This window comes from Coregonus lavaretus, assembly GCF_964263955.1.
Source record: "Coregonus lavaretus genome assembly, contig: HAP1_SCAFFOLD_1100, whole genome shotgun sequence".
Lineage (NCBI taxonomy): Eukaryota > Metazoa > Chordata > Actinopteri > Salmoniformes > Salmonidae > Coregonus > Coregonus lavaretus.
In genome coordinates, this window is record NW_028161050.1 from 23,234 (window position 1) to 42,159 (window position 18,926).

Below are 18,926 nucleotides of genomic sequence, written 5' to 3' on the forward strand. Positions count from 1 at the left end.
TTAGCTTTTCCTGCTTACACTGTTACCCCTGCACTAATAATGTGAACACTGTGTATAGATGTCTCAATGCTACAACTTTTCTGATCTGTTTGTATTACAGTTTGTTTAAGACTTTTCAGCTGATAGAAAGTTTAGTCAGCCATTGAAAATATTGTTGTTCTTACATACAGTAAAGTTTGGTCTGAGGGATAGTCACATGAGTACTTACAGAGCCAGTCAGCCAATAAAAATGCTGCTGTAACTACAATGTATTTTGGTGTGGGATATTTCCATGAATACTTACAGAGCTTTCCTGCAGCCTCTCACAGCTGGGAGCAGTCTCCTACGACCCTCCTCTGATGTCTTGTATACCTTCGGGTCAAACACATCCAGAACCTCCTCTGATATCTGTAGCATGTAGGCCAGTGCTGAACACTGAGAAAGTGTGAGGTTTTTGGATCTCTTCTCTGACCTCAAGTACGCTTGGATTTTATCTTGTACTGAATGGTCTTTCATCTCTATCAGACAGTGGAAGAGATTGATGCACCTCTCAGGGGAGATGTTCTTCCTCTGCATCACCTTAAGGGATCGGATTGTTTTCTGGACGCTGTCTGGACTGCTTTCTGTCTGTGTCACCAGACCTCGTAGGAGTTTCTGATTGGACTCCAGTGACATGCCATGAAGGAAGCGGACAAAGAGGTCCAGGTGTCCGTTCTTGCTCTCCAAGGCTTTATCCACGGTACTCTTCAGCAGCTCATGCAAGGTTAGCTCTTCAGATGCAGCTCTAGACTTTCTCTTGAGGAAGGGCTTCAGTGCATCCATGTCCTTGGTTGTGTAACAATGGTACATGTAGACAGCTGAGAGAAACTCCTGAATGCTCAGATGAACAAAGCAGTACACCACTCTCTGAAATAACACAGACTCTTCTTTAAAGATTTGTGTGCACACTCCTGAGTACACTGAGGCTTCTTTGACATCAATGCCACACTCTTTCAGGTCTTCTTCATAGAACATGAGATTACCCTTCTCCAGATTTTCAAACGCCAGCTTCCCCAGCTTCAGAAGAATTTCCTTATCTGACTCCATGAGCTCCTGTTGATCCATCTCAACTCTTCCATGATATTTCTGGTTCTTCAGGCTGGTCTGAATGAGCAGGAAGTGTATTGACATCTCAGTCAGAGTCGTGGGCATCTCTCTCCTCTTGTCTGTACTCAACATGTGTTCAAGGACTATTGCAGAAATCCAACAGAACACTGGCATGTGGCACATGATGTGGAGGCTCCTTGATGTCTTTATGTGTGAGATGATTCTGCTGGCCAGGTCCTGATCACTGAATCTCTTCCTGAAGTACTCCTCCTTCTGTGGGTCATTGAACCCTCGTACCTCTGTCACCTGGTCAACACACTCAGGGGGGATCTGATTGGTTGCTGCTGGTCGGGAGGTTATCCATAGGAGAGCAGAGGGAAGCAGATTCCCCATGATGACATCAGACACCTTTTCATTGTGCTGGAAATCCAATGGAAGTCTGCTTTCATCCAAACCATCAAAGATGAACATAGCTTTACAGGCAGTGAGTTTCTTTGCATTGCCTATGTCTAGTTCTGTGTGGAAGCCATTTAAAAGTCTGAGAAGACTGTACTGGAGATCTTTAATCAAGTTCAGCTCCCGGAAAGGAAGCACAAATATGATATCCACATCTTGGTTCGCCTTCTCTTCAGCCCAGTCTAGGATGAACTTCTGCACAGAGACTGTTTTTCCGATGCCAGCGATGCCCTTCGTCAGCACAGTTCTGATGCTTCTCTCTTGGCCTGGTAAGGGTTTAAAGATGTCATTGCAGTGGATTGCTGTGTCATGTGATGTTGGTGTCCTGGATGCTGTCTCTAGCTGCCACACCTCATGTTCATTGTTAACCCCTTCACTCTCTCCCTCTGTGATGTAGAGCTCTGTGTAAATCCTGTTGAGGGGAGTTTGGTTCCCTGCTTTTTCCATGCCTTCTATCACACATTCAAACCTCCTTTTCAGACTGTCTTTATGGTTTACTATAGCTCTCTGCAGGCTGTCATCCACTACAAGGAAAGAGTAAAAATGATGTGTATCAGAAACATTCATTGACAGGATGAAAAGTGGGCCTTCCACAACTACAGTAACTTCTATTATCTCATAATATAGTAGTTAACTACTGTAAATCATATTAAGGTATTGACTTGGCCCACGTGTGCAAGTGGTCTTACTGTTTTCAGAGCCTCTTGTTTTATTGGGTTGACTCAGCTGCTGTAGTACAGGACGTGTTCTGGATCTCTTTCTACACTGAGGACAGTCATAGTCTCCTGAAGGAGCAGGTTTCTCCCAGTATCTGGTGATGCACTGTCTGCAGAACCTGTGTCCACAGGTGATAGAGACTGGATCCCTCAGCACCTGCTGACACACTGCACACCTGGACTGATCCTCTGGCAGAGTAGACCATCCACTACAGAGGTAAAGGAGAGAGAGATTGTAGATATTAATACTGATCCTTTAACAGAGTAGACCATCCACTATAGAGATAAAGGAGAGAGAGATTGTAGATGTTAATACTGATCCTCTAACAGAGTAGACCTTCCACTACAGAGATAAAGGAGAGAGAGATTGTAGATGTTAATACTGTTCATAGACAGACAGCTGGGAACAGTATACTCTGCTCTCTGAGTGTGGTAGTAGCCTCTGGAAAGGATAACATGTCCACAGTGGTATTACTAAACTATATGAACTCAAAAGGTTGTAGAAACATGTCCACAGTGGTATTACTAAACTATATGAACTCAGAAGGTTGTAGAAACATGTCCACAGTGGTATTACTAAACTATATGAACTCAGAAGGTTGTAGAAACATGTCCACAGTGGTATTACTAAACTATATGAACTCAGAAGGTTGTAGAAACATGTCCACAGTGGTATTACTAAACTATATGAACTCAGGTTGTAGAAACATGTCCACAGTGGTATTACTAAACTATATGAACTCAGAAGGTTGTAGAAACATGTCCACAGTGGTATTACTAAACTATATGAACTCAGAAGGTTGTAGAAACATGTCCACAGTGGTATTACTAAACTATATGAACTCAGAAGGTTGTAGAACAGGGGTATTCAACAAAATTTAAAAAAAGGTCCAGTTAGAGAAAATATTTTGAAGCAAAGGTCCAGAAGATCATAATGTCTAACAATTTAGTGGTATATATATTTAAGTAGCCTAGTAGTTCTGAATGTAATCAATAACTGACCGTCTAATCAAATTAATTCAGTACAATTCAAAAACTTGTTGACAATATTTATTATCACGAAACATAGAACTGAACATTAGGGTTGTCCTCGACTAAAGAAATTCTTAGTCGACTAACACTTATATGAGTTTGTCGACTAATCGATTAGTTGATTTAATCGACAGAGCTGTGCAAGACTAGAAAAGCGCAATATAAATGTAGTTAATTAACCATCTGTAAAACTGAGTTTCTCCGAAATTAATCCTGCAAAAGCACCACTTTAAATCTCGTGTTCACCAGAAATGTTCTCATAAGTTACTTGGAAATGAGTAATTAAGCATGAATAAGCATAAAAAATGACTTATCGACTAAAGAAATCTTAGTCGACTAAGACCAAAACGACCGATTAGTCGACTAATCGACTAAGAGGGGCAGCCCTACTGAACATATATGTATGACTGTAGATATGTACAATGTGCTCTCATTAATTAACTAAATAAAACTAGGGCTGCATGTCAAAATAAGAGAAAATAAATAAAATGTGAAAATTGTGCATTTTCAAAAAAAGTGCTTAACTTCAGAAAAATAATATAAAGGGAGGAAAAGTTTGAATTTCCCCTTTTCTGTTTCACATCTTGACTCAACAGTCTCAACCAATTTTACAAATAATAAATCTCAACAGATCTTAACAATTGAACAGTTTTAGAGTATCACTTTCTTCCCCTCATATCCCACTCCACCATGTTTTTGCTCAGTGAGAGAATTGAGCTTTAGCCTGTCTTGCCAGAATTTTAAACCTGGGCTTGAATGGAGTCAGGGCCATTCTCATACACATGTGAAGGTGCTCATTGGTGAGCCTGGAACGATATTTAGTTTTAATTATGTTCATTGTGGAGAAAGCTGCCTCGCAGTTGTATGTGGAGCCAAACATGGTCAAGATGTATAGGGCTACTTTCCTCAGACCCGGGAAAGCAGTCTCAGGGACCATTTGGAACCAGAAAGTGGAAGGGTCAGTTCTTACAAACTGCTCTTTCAGGGCCACATCTGCTTGGAGATCAACCAATTGCATCTGGAGAGACCCAGCATTTACCCATTTAAAGTGCTGTGTGACTTCCTTTGAGAACCCCCTGACATCTGTGATCAGAAATGGGTTCTGAATGAACATGGTGAGCTGCTCTCCAAAGCTGAAGCTGTCAAAACGGTTGCTGAAGTTTACAATCAGCTTATCAATAAAATCAACAAAAGAAGACAAATCTCTCTGTCCCTGAACCTGTTCCTGCACTGCTGGGAAGTGTACACAGTCTCCCTGCAGGTCTTCCTTGAACACTTCAAGTTTCCTCTGAAAGGAGCGAACAGCTGTCATCAGTTCTACAGGAAAAAAAAGAGGACTGAGCACGCCCCCATTCTCATCGACGGGGCTGTAGTGGAACAGGTTGAGAGCTTCAAGTTCCTTGGTGTCCACATCACCAACGAACTATCATGGTCCAAACACACCAAGACAGTCGTGAAGAGGGCACGACAAAGCCTATTCCCCCTCAGGAGACTAAAAAGATTTGGCATGGGTCCTCAGATCCTCAAAAAATTCTACAGCTGCACCATCGAGAGCATCCTGACTGGTTGCATCACCGCCTGGTATGGCAACTGCCTGGCCTCTGACCGCAAGGCACTACAGAGGGTAGTGCGTACGGCCCAGTACATCACTGGGGCAAAGCTCCCTGCCATCCAGGACCTCTATACCAGGCGGTGTCAGAGGAAGGCCCTCAAAATTGTCAAAGACTCCAGTCACCCTAGTCATAGACTGTTCTCTCTGCTACCGCACGGCAAGCGGTACCGGAGTGCCAAGTCTAGGTCCAAAAGACTTCTCAACAGCTTCTACCCCCAAGCCATAAGACTCCTGAACAGCTAATCATGGCTACCCGGACTATTTGCACTGCCCCCCCACCCCATCCTTTTTACGCTGCTGCTACTCTGTTAAGTATTTATGCATAGTCACTTTAACTCTACCCACATGTACATATTACCTCAACTACCTCAACTAGCCGGTGCCCCCGCACATTGACTCTGCAACGGTGTCACGGTTCAGACAGACGACCAGAGGACCACAATTGCGTCACACCAGAAAGTTTATTAAAACTTAAGGGAAAAGGGAAGTAGGGAGTGAATGAAGGCTCCAGGGGTAACAGGGATCCCGTCCAATGTGCTGGGTCTGTGCCCCCCCCAGTGGCAGCGATGCGTCCTATGAAGCCGGTGGTGGGTGGTCCAGAAGTCCTGGGGGGGGGAGACACAGACACAACAGGGCGGAATGAAACAAGGCAGCAGTACAGTTCAAGGGACATCCAAAATACGTAGTAGCAAGGCAGAAGGCTGGTCAGAGTTACCGGGATTGAAGAGTAGTCAGGAGTCGTAATGGCAGAAGCAGGTCTGGATCTCCTGGGGCAGAAGAGTATCCAAAAATCAGGCAGGTCCGGGGTCACAAAACCAGGGAGAGCCAGAAGCGCGAGCAAACAGGTTCCGGGTGTGAGCTTTGCAGACGATCTGACACCGGAGAGCTGAAAGACAGGGCCTTAAATACTGGGAGAGGTAGTGGGTAATGCAGCGCAGCTGGCAGAGTAATTAGAGCAGAGCAGAGCAGGGACAGGTGGAGCTAGTTAGGCTGAGTAGAGAGAGTGGTGAGCAGAGTGGAAGAAAATTAAGGTGGTAACCCGGTGGAGTGAGAGGCCCATGACAGAACCCCCCCCCCAAGGGACGGCCCCAGAAGTCCCAAGAGCAACACCACGCCGGGCGGGAGGAGGGGAGCCGGAGGAGGGCTAGAACTCCTCCGAACGGTCCGAGTGAACGTCCTCATCCTCGGAGGAAGCCGGAGGGCCGTGGTCGGGAGATGGGACAGGTCCCGAGACAGGATCAGGCACAGGACAGGAAGCCGAGCGGGCAGGACGGTTAGGGACCCCTCTGGGGCGGCCCCTACGGATTGCAGGTTGATCAGGATGCCGTTGGTGGAAAGCGGTGATGAGAGTCCTATCCACAATCCGACTAGCTGGCACCCAGGTCCTTTCCTCAGGTCCATAGCCCTCCCAGTCAATGAGGTACTGGAGACCCCTACCCCTCCGTCTGGACCGAAGCAGGCGGCGGACGGTGTAAACCAGACCACCATCGACGAGCCGTGGAGGAGGAGGACAAGGCGCAGCAGGGACCAGCGGACTCTCATGGATGGGCTTAATCTTAGACACATGGAAAGTGGGGTGCACCCTCAGGGAATTAGGCAGTTGGAGCCGGACAGCAGTTGGGCTAATCACTCTTATGATAGGGAATGGGCCAATGAACCGAGGTGCCAACTTCTGCGACTCCACCCTGAGTGGCAGGTTCTTCGATGACAACCACACCCTTTGACCAACATGGTAGGTGGGAGCAGGAATTCTCCGACGGTTGGCCCCGGTAGTGTAGCTGGCAACGGATCTGAGGAGTGTGGCTCGGGCTTGTGACCAGGTGCGGCGACATCGACGGGCAAAAGCAAGTGCAGATGGGCAAGTAACCTCCTCTTCCTGGCTGGCAAATAGAGGAGGCTGGTATCCATAAACACATTGGAAAGGGGACATACCGATGGCAGAGCAGGTCAGAGAATTGTGTGCGTACTCCACCCATGTCAATTGCTGCGACCAGGAGTGGGGGTTGCGTGAAGTCATGCATCGCAGTGCCTTCTCGAGCTCCTGATTAGCCCGCTCTGACTGCCCATTGGATTGGGGATGGAATCCGGAAGTCAGACTGACTGTGGCTCCCAGCAGGTGACAGAACTCCTTCCAAAAAGCGGAGGAGAATTGTGGACCACGGTCAGAAACTACATCCTTTGGCAGTCCGTGGATCCGGAAGACGTGTTCCAGGACCACCTGGGCGGTCTCCTTGGCGGTTGGGAGCTTGGGGAGGGGAATGAAGTGTGCCATCTTGCTGAAACGGTCAACGATGGTGAGAATGACGGTCATGCCACTTGAAGGGGGCAGCCCCGTGACAAAGTCAAGGGCGATGTGAGACCAGGGACGTCTGGGCACAGGCAGGGGCTGCAGCAATCCGGCTGGGGGCTGGCAGGACGACTTGTGTTGGTTGCAGATGGGGCAGGCTTGGACGAATTCCCGTACATCCTTCCTCAGAGAGGGCCACCAGAACCTCTGGGCGAGCAGGTTGTAAGTGCGGGTGGAGCCAGGGTGACAAGCTAGGCGGGAGTCATGTCCCCACTGAACGACCTGGGACCTCAGGTCTTCGGGGACAAAAAGGCGGTCAGCTGGGCAAGTGCTGGGACCTGGCTGGTTACGGAGAGCCTCCAGCACCTGTTCCTCAACAGCCCAGGTCAGAGCTGCAACGATGCAGGGACTTGGCAGAATCGACACAGGGTCCTTGGAGGGGGTGTCATCCTTCTGGAATTGACGGGAGAGGGCGTCTGGCTTGGTGTTGCGTGATCCAGGCCGGTATGACAGAGTGAAATTAAACCTGGTGAAGAACAGGGCCCAGCGGGACTGCCTGGAGTTCAACCGTTTGGCCGTGCGGATGTACTCCAAGTTCTTATGATCGGTCCAAACGAGAAATGGAATGGTGGACCCCTCCAGCCAGTGACGCCACTCCTCCAAGGCAAGCTTCACAGCCAGCAGCTCACGGTTCCCTATGTCGTAATTGCACTCAGAGGGGGACAACCGACGTGAGAAAAAGGCACAGGGATGGAGCTTCCTATCCTCCGCAGCCCACTGAGAAATCACAGCACCAACTCCCACATCCGAGGCGTCCACCTCCACAATGAATTGCCGGTCCACATCAGGCATCTGGAGGATGGGAGCGGAGGTGAACCTCACCTTGAGGGTACTGAAGGCTTTGTCGGCTGCTGGGGTCCAGGTGAAGGGTTGCTTGGTGCTGGTTAGAGCAGTGAGAGGGGCAGCAACGGTACTGTAGTTCCGGATAAACTTCCTATAGAAGTTAGCAAACCCCAGAAACTGTTGCAGCTTCTTTCTGTTCTCCGGAACTGGCCATGAAGTGACTGCTGATACTTTGGCAGGATCCATTTGGATACTTCCCTCTGCCACTATGTACCCCAGGAAGGCCACTGTCTTGACGTGAAACTCACATTTCTCTGCCTTGGCGTAGAGGGAATTCTCCAGAAGACGATGAAGGACTTGCTGGACATGGCGGGTGTGTTCAGACAGGTTTCTGGAGTAGATTAAGATGTCATCCAGGTAAACGAAGACAAACTTGTTTAACATGTCCCGCAGTACATCATTCACTAGAGCCTGGAACACAGCAGGAGCATTGGTGAGGCCAAAAGGCATAACCAGATACTCGTAGTGGCCTGTTGGTGTATTGAATGCGGTTTTCCATTCATCTCCCTCCCGGATCCGCACTAGGTGGTAAGCGTTTCTGAGATCCAACTTGGTAAAAACAGTGGCTCCCTGGAGCAACTCAAAAGCAGAGGTGAGCAGAGGCAGAGGGTAACGGTTTTTCACTGTGATGTCGTTGAGTCCCCTGTAGTCGATGCAGGGGCGAAGAGATCCGTCCTTCTTCCCCACAAAGAAGAAGCCAGCACCAGCAGGAGATGAAGATGAACGGATTAATCCTGCGGACAGAGAGCCATTGATGTAGTCCTCCATGGACTTTCTTTCAGGAGCAGACAACGAATAAAGACGACCCTTTGGAGGGGCTGTTCCAGGGAGGAGGTCGATGGCACAGTCGTACGGTCGGTGAGGGGGCAGAGATGTGGCTCTTGCTTTGTTAAACACCTCTCTGAGACCATGGTAGCATTCTGGGACATTGGAGAGGTCAGGAGCGGAGTTAGTAGGTACTGGCCGAGGGGGTAGTGCGGCAGCAAGCAGGCAGGTTCGGTGGCAGTCCTCTCCCCACTCCCTGATCACCCCGGTCACCCAGTCGAGCTGAGGGTTGTGCCGGCGGAGCCATGGGTAACCCAGGATGAGGGGTTGGCCTGGAGAGGGGAGCAGGTGAAACTGGATAGTTTCTTGATGGTTTCCGGACAGACCCATCGAGACCGGGGCCGTGACATGAGTGACCGATCCGAGTAAGTGTCCGTCCAGTGCCCGGGCAGGAATAGGAGGTGTCAAACGGAGGTTCTCCAGTCCCAGTTGGCGTGCCAGCTTGATGTCCATTATGTTGGCTTCGGCGCCAGAATCCACCAGAGCAGCCAGGGTGTGAGTTGAGTCAGAGAGGCGGAGGTGAACTTGCAGCAGGGGTTTGCGGTCGGAGGACTGGATGGTCATTGAACTCAACCGGACTCCCCCTATGCCCGGTGAGCTTCGGCCCTTTAAAGGGCAGGTTACCACACGATGTCCATCACCTCCACAATAGAGGCAGAGGTTTGAGGTGAAGCGGCGCTGGCGCTCTGCAGGAGTGAGAGAGGCTCGCCCAATCTCCATAGGCTCAGACTGATCAAGCTGACCTGGGTGAGTGGCAGTAGATGACAGGAGCCCAGTCGGATCTCTCCGAATGCCGGTAGTAGGTGGACCTTGGCGCCCCCTCTCACGACGACGGGTCTGTATCCTTCTGTCGATCCTGACAGTCAGTGCGATGGCTTCATCAAGAGTGGAAGGCAGTTCATGGGAGACCAACTCGTCCTTGATATAGTCAGCCAAACTATGGAAGAACGCGTCCACCAACGATGGTGTGTTCCAAGAACTTCGTCTAGCCAGGGTTCGGAAGTCGATGGAATGGTCTGCGACTGTACGTCTGCCTTGTCGAATACTGAACAGTTCACGAGACGCCTCTGCGGTTGGTGAATCCAGGTCAAACACCCTCAGCATCTCCTCAGCAAACAGGTCGAAGGTTGCACATGCGGGGGTTTGACGTTCGAACTCTGCTGTTCCCCAGAGTCGAGCTCGGCCCGTCAGGTGAGTGATGGCATACCCAACTTTAGCCCCCTCCGTGGCGAAGGTCCTTGGCTGCAAGGAGAACTGAAGTCGGCAGCTAGTCAGGAATGGCCGGACCTGGGTTGAATCGCCGTTGAACCGCTCGGGGTTTCCAATCTTGGGTTCCGGAGCAGCGGCTGCAATGACCGGGGCAGGTAACTCGGGGGCAGGGCTGGTGGGCAGACTGGCTGGGGTAAGGTTGGTGAGGAGTTGAATGATCATGGCGAGTTGTTGTTGCTGCTGCTGGAACTGCTGCTCATGCTCATCGGTTTCCATGTCGGGGAAAGTGTGCGCTGAGTCCATAATGGTCAGATCGTACTGTCACGGTTCAGACAGACGACCAGAGGACCACAATTGCGTCACACCAGAAAGTTTATTAAAACTTAAGGGAAAAGGGAAGTAGGGAGTGAATGAAGGCTCCAGGGGTAACAGGGATCCCGTCCAATGTGCTGGGTCTGTGCCCCCCCCAGTGGCAGCGATGCGTCCTATGAAGCCGGTGGTGGGTGGTCCAGAAGTCCTGGGGGGGGGAGACACAGACACAACAGGGCGGAATGAAACAAGGCAGCAGTACAGTTCAAGGGACATCCAAAATACGTAGTAGCAAGGCAGAAGGCTGGTCAGAGTTACCGGGATTGAAGAGTAGTCAGGAGTCGTAATGGCAGAAGCAGGTCTGGATCTCCTGGGGCAGAAGAGTATCCAAAAATCAGGCAGGTCCGGGGTCACAAAACCAGGGAGAGCCAGAAGCGCGAGCAAACAGGTTCCGGGTGTGAGCTTTGCAGACGATCTGACACCGGAGAGCTGAAAGACAGGGCCTTAAATACTGGGAGAGGTAGTGGGTAATGCAGCGCAGCTGGCAGAGTAATTAGAGCAGAGCAGAGCAGGGACAGGTGGAGCTAGTTAGGCTGAGTAGAGAGAGTGGTGAGCAGAGTGGAAGAAAATTAAGGTGGTAACCCGGTGGAGTGAGAGGCCCATGACAAACGGTACCCCCCTGTATATATAGCCTCCCTACTGTCACTTTATTTTACTGTATATATAGCCTCCCTACTGTCACTTTATTTTACTTCTGCTCTTTTTTTCTTAACACTTTTTTGTTGTTTTATTCTTACTTTTTTTGTTTAAAATAAATGCACTGTTGGTTAAGGGCTGTAAGTAAGCATTTCACTGTAATGTCTGCACCTGTTGTATTCGGCGCATGTGACCAATAAAATTTGATTTGATTTGATTTGAGTTCACAAATTGAATTGTCCTTGCCCTGTAGCCTCAAATTCAGTTCATTCAGATGTGACGTGATGTCAACCAAAAAGGCCACATTATCCATCCATTTCTCATTTTCTAAAAAGAGAGAAAACTGTGTTGCCTTCTGACTGCTTAGCTCTGCCAAAAAAGATGCTAATTCCCTCCTGATGGACCAAAAGCGCTCTAGCACCCTGCCTTTGCTGAGCCATCTCACATTGTTGTGCAGCAAAAGATCATCAGCATTGGCATCAACTTCTCTGAGGAATTCCCTAAGCATGCGATGCTGGTAGGAAGAGGATGCCCTGAGAAAATTTATCATTTTCATCATTGTATTCATCACCTCAGCATGCTCATCTGACAGGGAGGCACAGAGGACAGATTGATGAATGATGCAATGGTAAGATAAAAGCTCAGGATTGTCCCCTTTCAGTCTTGCTACAGCTCCTTTTTCTTTCCCTATCATAGAAGGGGCTCCATCTGTGGTTATTGAAACCACTTGTTTTGGCTCTATTCCTCTTTTTGTTAACATCTCCTTAATGGCCAGGTAGATATCCTCTCCTCTTGTACTGGTCTGAAGGGGAGTGACACCTAACATGTCTTCACAGAATGTTTTCTGGGCTGTGTTGAAAAACCTGGCAAACACTAACAGCTGAGCATTGTCACATATGTCAGTGGACTCATCCACAGCTAAGCCTACACATGGTGCCTTATGCATGGCTTCATCTAGCTGGGTTAGCACATCCTGAGTTAATATTTCACTTTTCTTTGTGGCAGATGATGCTGACATGGGAATTTGCTTTATTTTATCACAAAGCTCATTTTTTTGTTTTCCCTCAAGTAGTGTTTCAGCTACTGCACTCATGCATTCTTTGACAACCCCTCCATCTGTAAATGGCTTTTTGTGTTTACCCAAAATCCAAGAAACTCTGAGGGAACACTCAAGAGCACGTTGTTGGGCAGTGAATGTGTTGCTCAGGATCCTGGTGGACTGGTCATATTGGGCTCTGAGACTACTTACTTTCTGTGATCTCAATTCAGATTTGAGTGGGTACGTTTGTTCAAAACCTTTATGTTTTGTCTCATAATGGCGTTTCACATTGCCACTTTTAATAAGTGCCACGGTTTCTGCACATATGAGACACACTGGTTTAGTGCTCCCATTGGGAAGTATGAACAGAAATGAGTCTGTCCATTCTGGATTAAATGCTCTGTTTTCATTGTCCACTTTTCTTTTTTTGGAGAGTGCCATTTGTTCCTTATTTTCTCTAACTGTTACCCTTTTTCTGCCTCACTCGTCTGTTTCGCTCCCTTTCTCCGTCTCACTCATATTTTCGTCAACTTTCTCCGTCTCACTCGTATTTTCCTCAGCTTTCTCCGGCACACTCGTCTGTATCTCTCCCTTTCTCCGTCTCATTCGTCTGTTTCTCACTCGTCTGTTTCGTTCCCTTTCTCCGTCTCATTCGTCTGTTTTCGCTCCCTTTGTTTTCTACATATATCGCTATTTTTTAATCCGACTTTCTTTTCCTTGGTAACTTGCCTCTAAAACTCTCATCTGTCTGCACTGTAGAGTCCCAATGTTTACCGCCAGGAATGCAAAGACTTCATTGGCTGAGTGGTATCACGTGGGATCGCTTAACTCACATGCAATTGGTCGGTGAGTTTCCTCATTCACAAAACGAGTACCGTAAAGACTACAAAAGCTGTGCATATTAAAATAGAAGTGCCCCGTCAGGTTTTAATTCATAATCTTTTGTTTTGGTCCGGGTCCGTATGGGACGGCTTCTGGGTCCGGATCCGGACCGCGGTCCGCCTGTTAGTGACCTATGTTGTAGAAACATGTCCACAGTGGTATTACTAAACTATATGAACTCTGAAGGTTGTAGAAACATGTCCACAGTGGTATTACTAAACTATATGAACTCAGAAGGTTGTAGAAACATGTCCACGGTGGTATTACTAAACTATATGAACTCAAAAGGTTGTAGAAACATGTCCACAGTGGTATTACTAAACTATATGACCTCAGAAGGTTGTAGAAACATGTCCACAGTGGTATTACTAAACTATATGAACTCAGAAGGTTGTAGCAACATGTCCACAGTGGTATTACTAAACTATATGAACTCAGAAGGTTGTAGAAACATGTCCACAGTGGTATTACTAAACTATATGAACTCAGAAGGTTGTAGAAACATGTCCACAGTGGTATTACTAAACTATATGAACTCAGATTGTAGAAATCTTCAAAAGTATAGAATGTACACACTAAGAAAAGAGGGTTCCGCAAGGGTTCTTTGGGAAGGTGATGGTTCTATGTGGAACCATAATGACTCAAAGAACCCTTCAAGCCATTCAATGGTTCTTTGCAGTTCACAAAAAGGGTTATTTGCGTTTTAGTGATAATTAAAATGTAGAGGCAGTGGCTCATTAGAATATTTTGCGGAGTGGTTTGTTCAAAGCTCTTTTTGTGTAACAGTGAGTGAGTGCCATTGACGTTTATCTAATGTGTTGTGTTCTGCAATGACTGTTAATACACACAGTTATGTAGGACTATGGCCAGTGACGGTGTCTTGTGAATGACTCACGTATGGCCTTGTCAATTGAGAACGGTTGACTAAGTCAGTGGTTCTCAATTCTCTCCTCAGTGATCTAGTGATGTTACGTTTCATACTGAAGCTCCAAGGCATGCGTTGAAATCGCTAAGCAGCTAACTTCGAATCAGTGTTCCGATAAGTGTATCACTTTATCAGAAGTACGTCATCAATGATGTCCGAAGCTTTGTTTAATCACATGCTTTTTCAAACCGTGTGTTGCAAAATGCGAGATCCCACTGATTTCACCGTGGTTCCAATGCTTTCTTCGATTAAGCTGCTTTCAAACACCGACCACTACGGGATATCATACTTATACATTTAGTTAGGATTTTGTACAAGTAATTTCACCTGACTGGTGTCTTAGCTGGTAGAGTAGGGAACTATGGAACATTCCAGGATGTGGGGGTATGAGTTCGAATCCCGTTGAAGAGACACTATTTAGAAAATAGTTTTGCGAAACCACACTTTCTGCACTGTTCAAATCATTTGTTTTATTTAGTATAGTATAAGCTTCTCTCTTAAGCATCCTCAATAATGCCATAGATTCCATTTTTGAAAAATAGTCAACTTGAAGGCAGAAAAATAAGCATGTGTCACGCCCTGACGCTGGGGACTCGTATTTGTTGAGTCAGGGTGTGTATATTCATTGTGGTGATGTTCTATGTTGCATTTTCTATGTTTAGATCTAGTATGTGTAGATCTATGTTGGCCGGTGTGGTTCCCAATCAGAGGCAGCTGTAGCTCGTTGTCTCTGATTGGGGCCCATACTTAGGCAGCCTATTGGCACTAGTGGGTTGTGGGATCTTGTTCCGTGTTATGGTATGGTATGGTATGGTATGGTATGGTATGGTATGGTATGGTATGGTATGGTATGGTATGGTATGGTATGGTATGGTATGGTATGGTATGGTATGGTATGGTATGGTATGGTATGGTATGGTATGGTATGTTGTGTTGTGTTGTGCTGTGCTGCCTTGGACTTCACGTTACGTTTGTTTATTGTTTTGTCGTTGTGTTTATTCGTTAATAAACATGTATGCATATCACGCTGCGCCTTGGTCCGTCCCGTCTATAAACGATCATGACAGAAGATCCCACCAAACGAGGACCAAGCAGCGTGTTCAGGAGCAAATGCCGGGAATTCAACAGGAGGTTACATTAGTAGATGTCCTCCTCGGTTGGGGGAGAAATACGGAGGAGGAGGTCGTCCGTTACCGGAAGGCGATGAAGGAGGATGCCCAGGTAGGAGAGGAGAAACGGCGCCAACAGTGCCGATGACGGAGACCCGAGAGGCAACCCAAGAACATTTTTGGGGGGGGGCACACGGTGTGGACGACGAGGCAGCAGGAGGCCGTTAAAGGGCGGATCTGCAGGTTAGGAGAGGAGGCCACCATGTTACGGGGGCTAATGGTTCAGAGGGAGCAGGAGTTATTCGGTCAGAGGGAGGAGCTACAGGGGGCAAAAAGGAAGAAGGAAGGTGTAGAGGCACGTCGCCAGCCCGGCCCGGCCTGTTCCTGTCCCTCGCACCAAGCCAGTGGTGCGCGTCGCCAGCCGGCCCGGCCTGTTCCTGTCCCTCGCACCAAGCCAGTAGTGCGCGTCGCCAGCCCAGCCCGGCCTGTTCCTGTCCCTCGCACCAAACCAGTGGTGCGCGTCGCCAGCCCGGTCCGGCCTGTTCCTGCTCCTCGCACCAAGCCAGTGGTGCGTGTGTCCAGTACGGCACGGCCCGTGCCTGTCCCACCGGTGCCTAATCCAGCTCCGGTTAGCTGCTCAACTCCGGAGCCAGAGAAATCCGCTCCACCGTCGTCGGGTCCAGCTCCGGTCAGCGGCTCCAGTCCAGACCCAGACGTCAGCCCCTCTCCAGGTTCGGGGTCTCCCAAACCAGGGTCCAGACAGGGCTTGGTACTTCGTGGGAGGAAGGAGAGGGGAAGCAGCGCGCCGAGGTCCAGACCAGACCAGGGGTGCAACAGGGAGGCGGAGAGTAAGTGGTCGTCACGCCCTGAGCCGGATCCGCCTCCGAGGTGGAATGCCCACCTGGCCCCTACCCTGTTATGTTTATGTTGTGCGGTCGGAGTCCGCACCTTTGGGGGGGGGGGGTACTGTCACGCCCTGACTCTGGGGACTCGTTTTGACTGGGCTGAGCGGGAGCTGTGCTTCCGCAGAGGAAGGGGAGCCAGCAGGCCAGAGGTGGATGAACGCAATGTCCTCGTTTGGGTGTAGGGACTGATCAGAGCCTGAAGGTACAGAGGTGCCGTTCCCCTCACTGCTCCATAGGCAAGCACCATGGTCTTGTAGCGGATGCGAGCTTCAACTGGAAGCCAGTGGAGTGTGCGGAGGAGGGGGGTGACGTGAGAGAACTTGGGAAGGTTGAACACCAGACGGGCTGCGGCATTCTGGATGAGTTGTAGGGGTTTAATGGCACAGGCAGGGAGCCCAGCCAACAGCGAGTTGCAGTAGTCCAGACGGGAGATGACAAGTGCCTGGACCAGGACCTGCGCCGCTTCCTGTGTAAGGCAGGGTCGCACTCTCCGAATGTTGTAGAGCATGAACCTGCAGGAGCGGGTCACCGCCTTGATGTTGGCGGAGAACGACAGGGTGTTGTCCAGGGTCACGCCTAGGCTCTTCGCACTCTGGGAGGAGGACACAGCGGAGTTGTCAACCGTGATGGCGAGATCATGGAACGGGCAGTCCTTCCCCGGGAGGAAGAGCAGCTCCGTCTTGCCAGGGTTCAGCTTGAGGTGGTGATCCGTCATCCATACTGATATGTCTGCCAGACATGCAGAGATGCGATTCGCCACCTGGTTATCAGAAGGGGGAAAGGAGAAGATTAGTTGTGTATCGTCAGCGTAGCAATGATAGGAGAGACCATGTGAGGATATGACAGAGCCAAGTGACTTGGTGTTGTTCTCAGAGTTTGGTTGGAGATTCTGGAAAACATAATAAATCACCATGAAACTACATTTTAAAATATATCAAAATTATATTTCAAGAGATAAAATACATTACATGAAGCAATAAAATATATGCCATTACATAAAGCAAAAAACATACACTGAGTATACAAAACATTAAGAACACCCTCCTAATATTGAGTTGCACCTCCCCTCTCTTTTGCCCTCAGAACAGTCTCAACTCGTCGGGGCATGGACTCTACAAGGTGTCGAAAGCGTCCCACAGGGATGCTGGCCCATGTTGACTCCAATTAGTCCCACAGTTGGCTCAAAATGGCTGGATGTCCTTTGGATAGTGGACCATTCTTGATACATACAGGAAACTTTTGAGCGTGAAAAACCCAGCAGCGTTGCAGTTGTTGACAAAAACCTGTGTGCCTGGTACCTACTACCATACCCCGTTCAAAGACACTTAAATATTTTGTCTTGCCTATTCACCATCTGAATGGCACATTTACACAATCCATGTCTCAATTGTTTCAAGGCTTAAAAATCATTCATTAACCTGTCTCCTCCCCTTCATCTACACTGCTTGAAGTTGATTTAACAACTTACATAAATAAGAGATCATATCTTTCACCTGGATTCACCTTATCAATCTATGTCATGGAAAAAGCAGGTGTTCATAATGTTTTGTACACTCAGTGTATTAAAATATATGACATAAACAACTAATTATAAGCAGATGCTTTACAGTATACAGTGGGGGAAAAAAGTATTTAGTCAGCCACCAATTGTGCAAGTTCTCCCACTTAAAAAGATGAGAGAGGCCTGTAATTTTCATCACAGGTATACGTCAACTATGACAGACAAATTGAGGATAAAAAATCCAGAAAATCACATTGTAGGATTTTTAAGGAATTTATTTGCAAATTATGGTGGAAAATAAGTATTTGGTCACCTACAAACAAGCAAGATTTATGGCTCTCACAGACCCGTAACTTCTTCTTTACGAGACTCCTCTGTCCTCCACTCGTTACCTGTATTAATGGCATCTGTTTGAACTTGTTATCAGTATAAATGACACCTGTCCACAACCTCAAACAGTCACACTCCAAACTCCACTATGGCCAAGACCAAAGAGCTGTCAAAGGACACCAGAAACAAAATTGTAGACCTGCACCAGGCTGGGAAGACTGAATCTGCAATAGGTAAGCAGCTTGGTTTGAAGAAATCAACTGTGGGAGCAATTATTAGGAAATGGAAGACATACAAGACCACTGATAATCTCCCTCGATCTGGGGCTCCACGCAAGATCTCACCCCTTGGGGTCAAAATGATCACAAGAACGGTGAGCAAAAATCCCAGAACCACACGGGGGGACCTAGTGAATGACCTGCAGAGAGCTGGGACCAAAGTAACAAAGCCTACCATCAGTAACACACTACGCCGCCAGGGACTCAAATCCTTCAGTGCCAGACGTGTCCCCCTGCTTAAGCCAGTACATGTCCAGGCCCGTCTGAAGTTTGCTAGAGTGCATTTGGATGATCCAGAAGAGGATTGGGAGAATGTCATATGGTCAGATGAAACCAAAATAGAAAGTTTTGGTAAAAACTCAACTCGTCGTGTTTGGAGAACAAAGAATGCTGAGTTGCATCCAAAGAACACCATACCTACTGTGAAGCATGGGGGTGGAAACATCATGCTTTGGGGCTGTTTTTCTGCAAAGGGACCAGGACGACTGATCCGTGTAAAGGAAAGAATGAATGGGGCCATGTATCGTGAGATTTTGAGTGAAAAACTCCTTCCATCAGCAAGGGCATTGAAGATGAAACGTGGCTGGGTCTTTCAGCATGACAATGATCCCAACTCGTCGGGGCATGGACTCTACAAGGTGTCGAAAGCGTCCCAAAGGGATGCTGGCCCATGTTGACGCCAATGCGTCCCACAGTTGTGTCAAAATGGCTGGATGTGCTTTGGATAGAGGACCATTCTTGATACACACAGGAAACTTTTGAGCGTGAACAACCCAGCAGCGTTGCAGTTCTTGACAAAAACCTGTGTGCCTGGTACCTATTACCATACCCCATTCAAAGGCACTTA

General features: G+C 48.2%; 1 protein-coding gene across 1 annotated transcript in view; it reads right to left on the reverse strand.

The window, feature by feature from the left end:
- The window catches only part of LOC311121152 (NACHT, LRR and PYD domains-containing protein 12-like), a 103,026-nt gene that overhangs the window by 15,701 nt on the left and 68,399 nt on the right, over window positions 1-18,926 (reverse strand). The window contains 2 exon segments of the mRNA XM_084195673.1: window positions 284-2,045; window positions 2,211-2,446. Of these exon segments, the coding sequence (XP_084051799.1) occupies window positions 284-2,045; window positions 2,211-2,446 (1,998 nt within the window).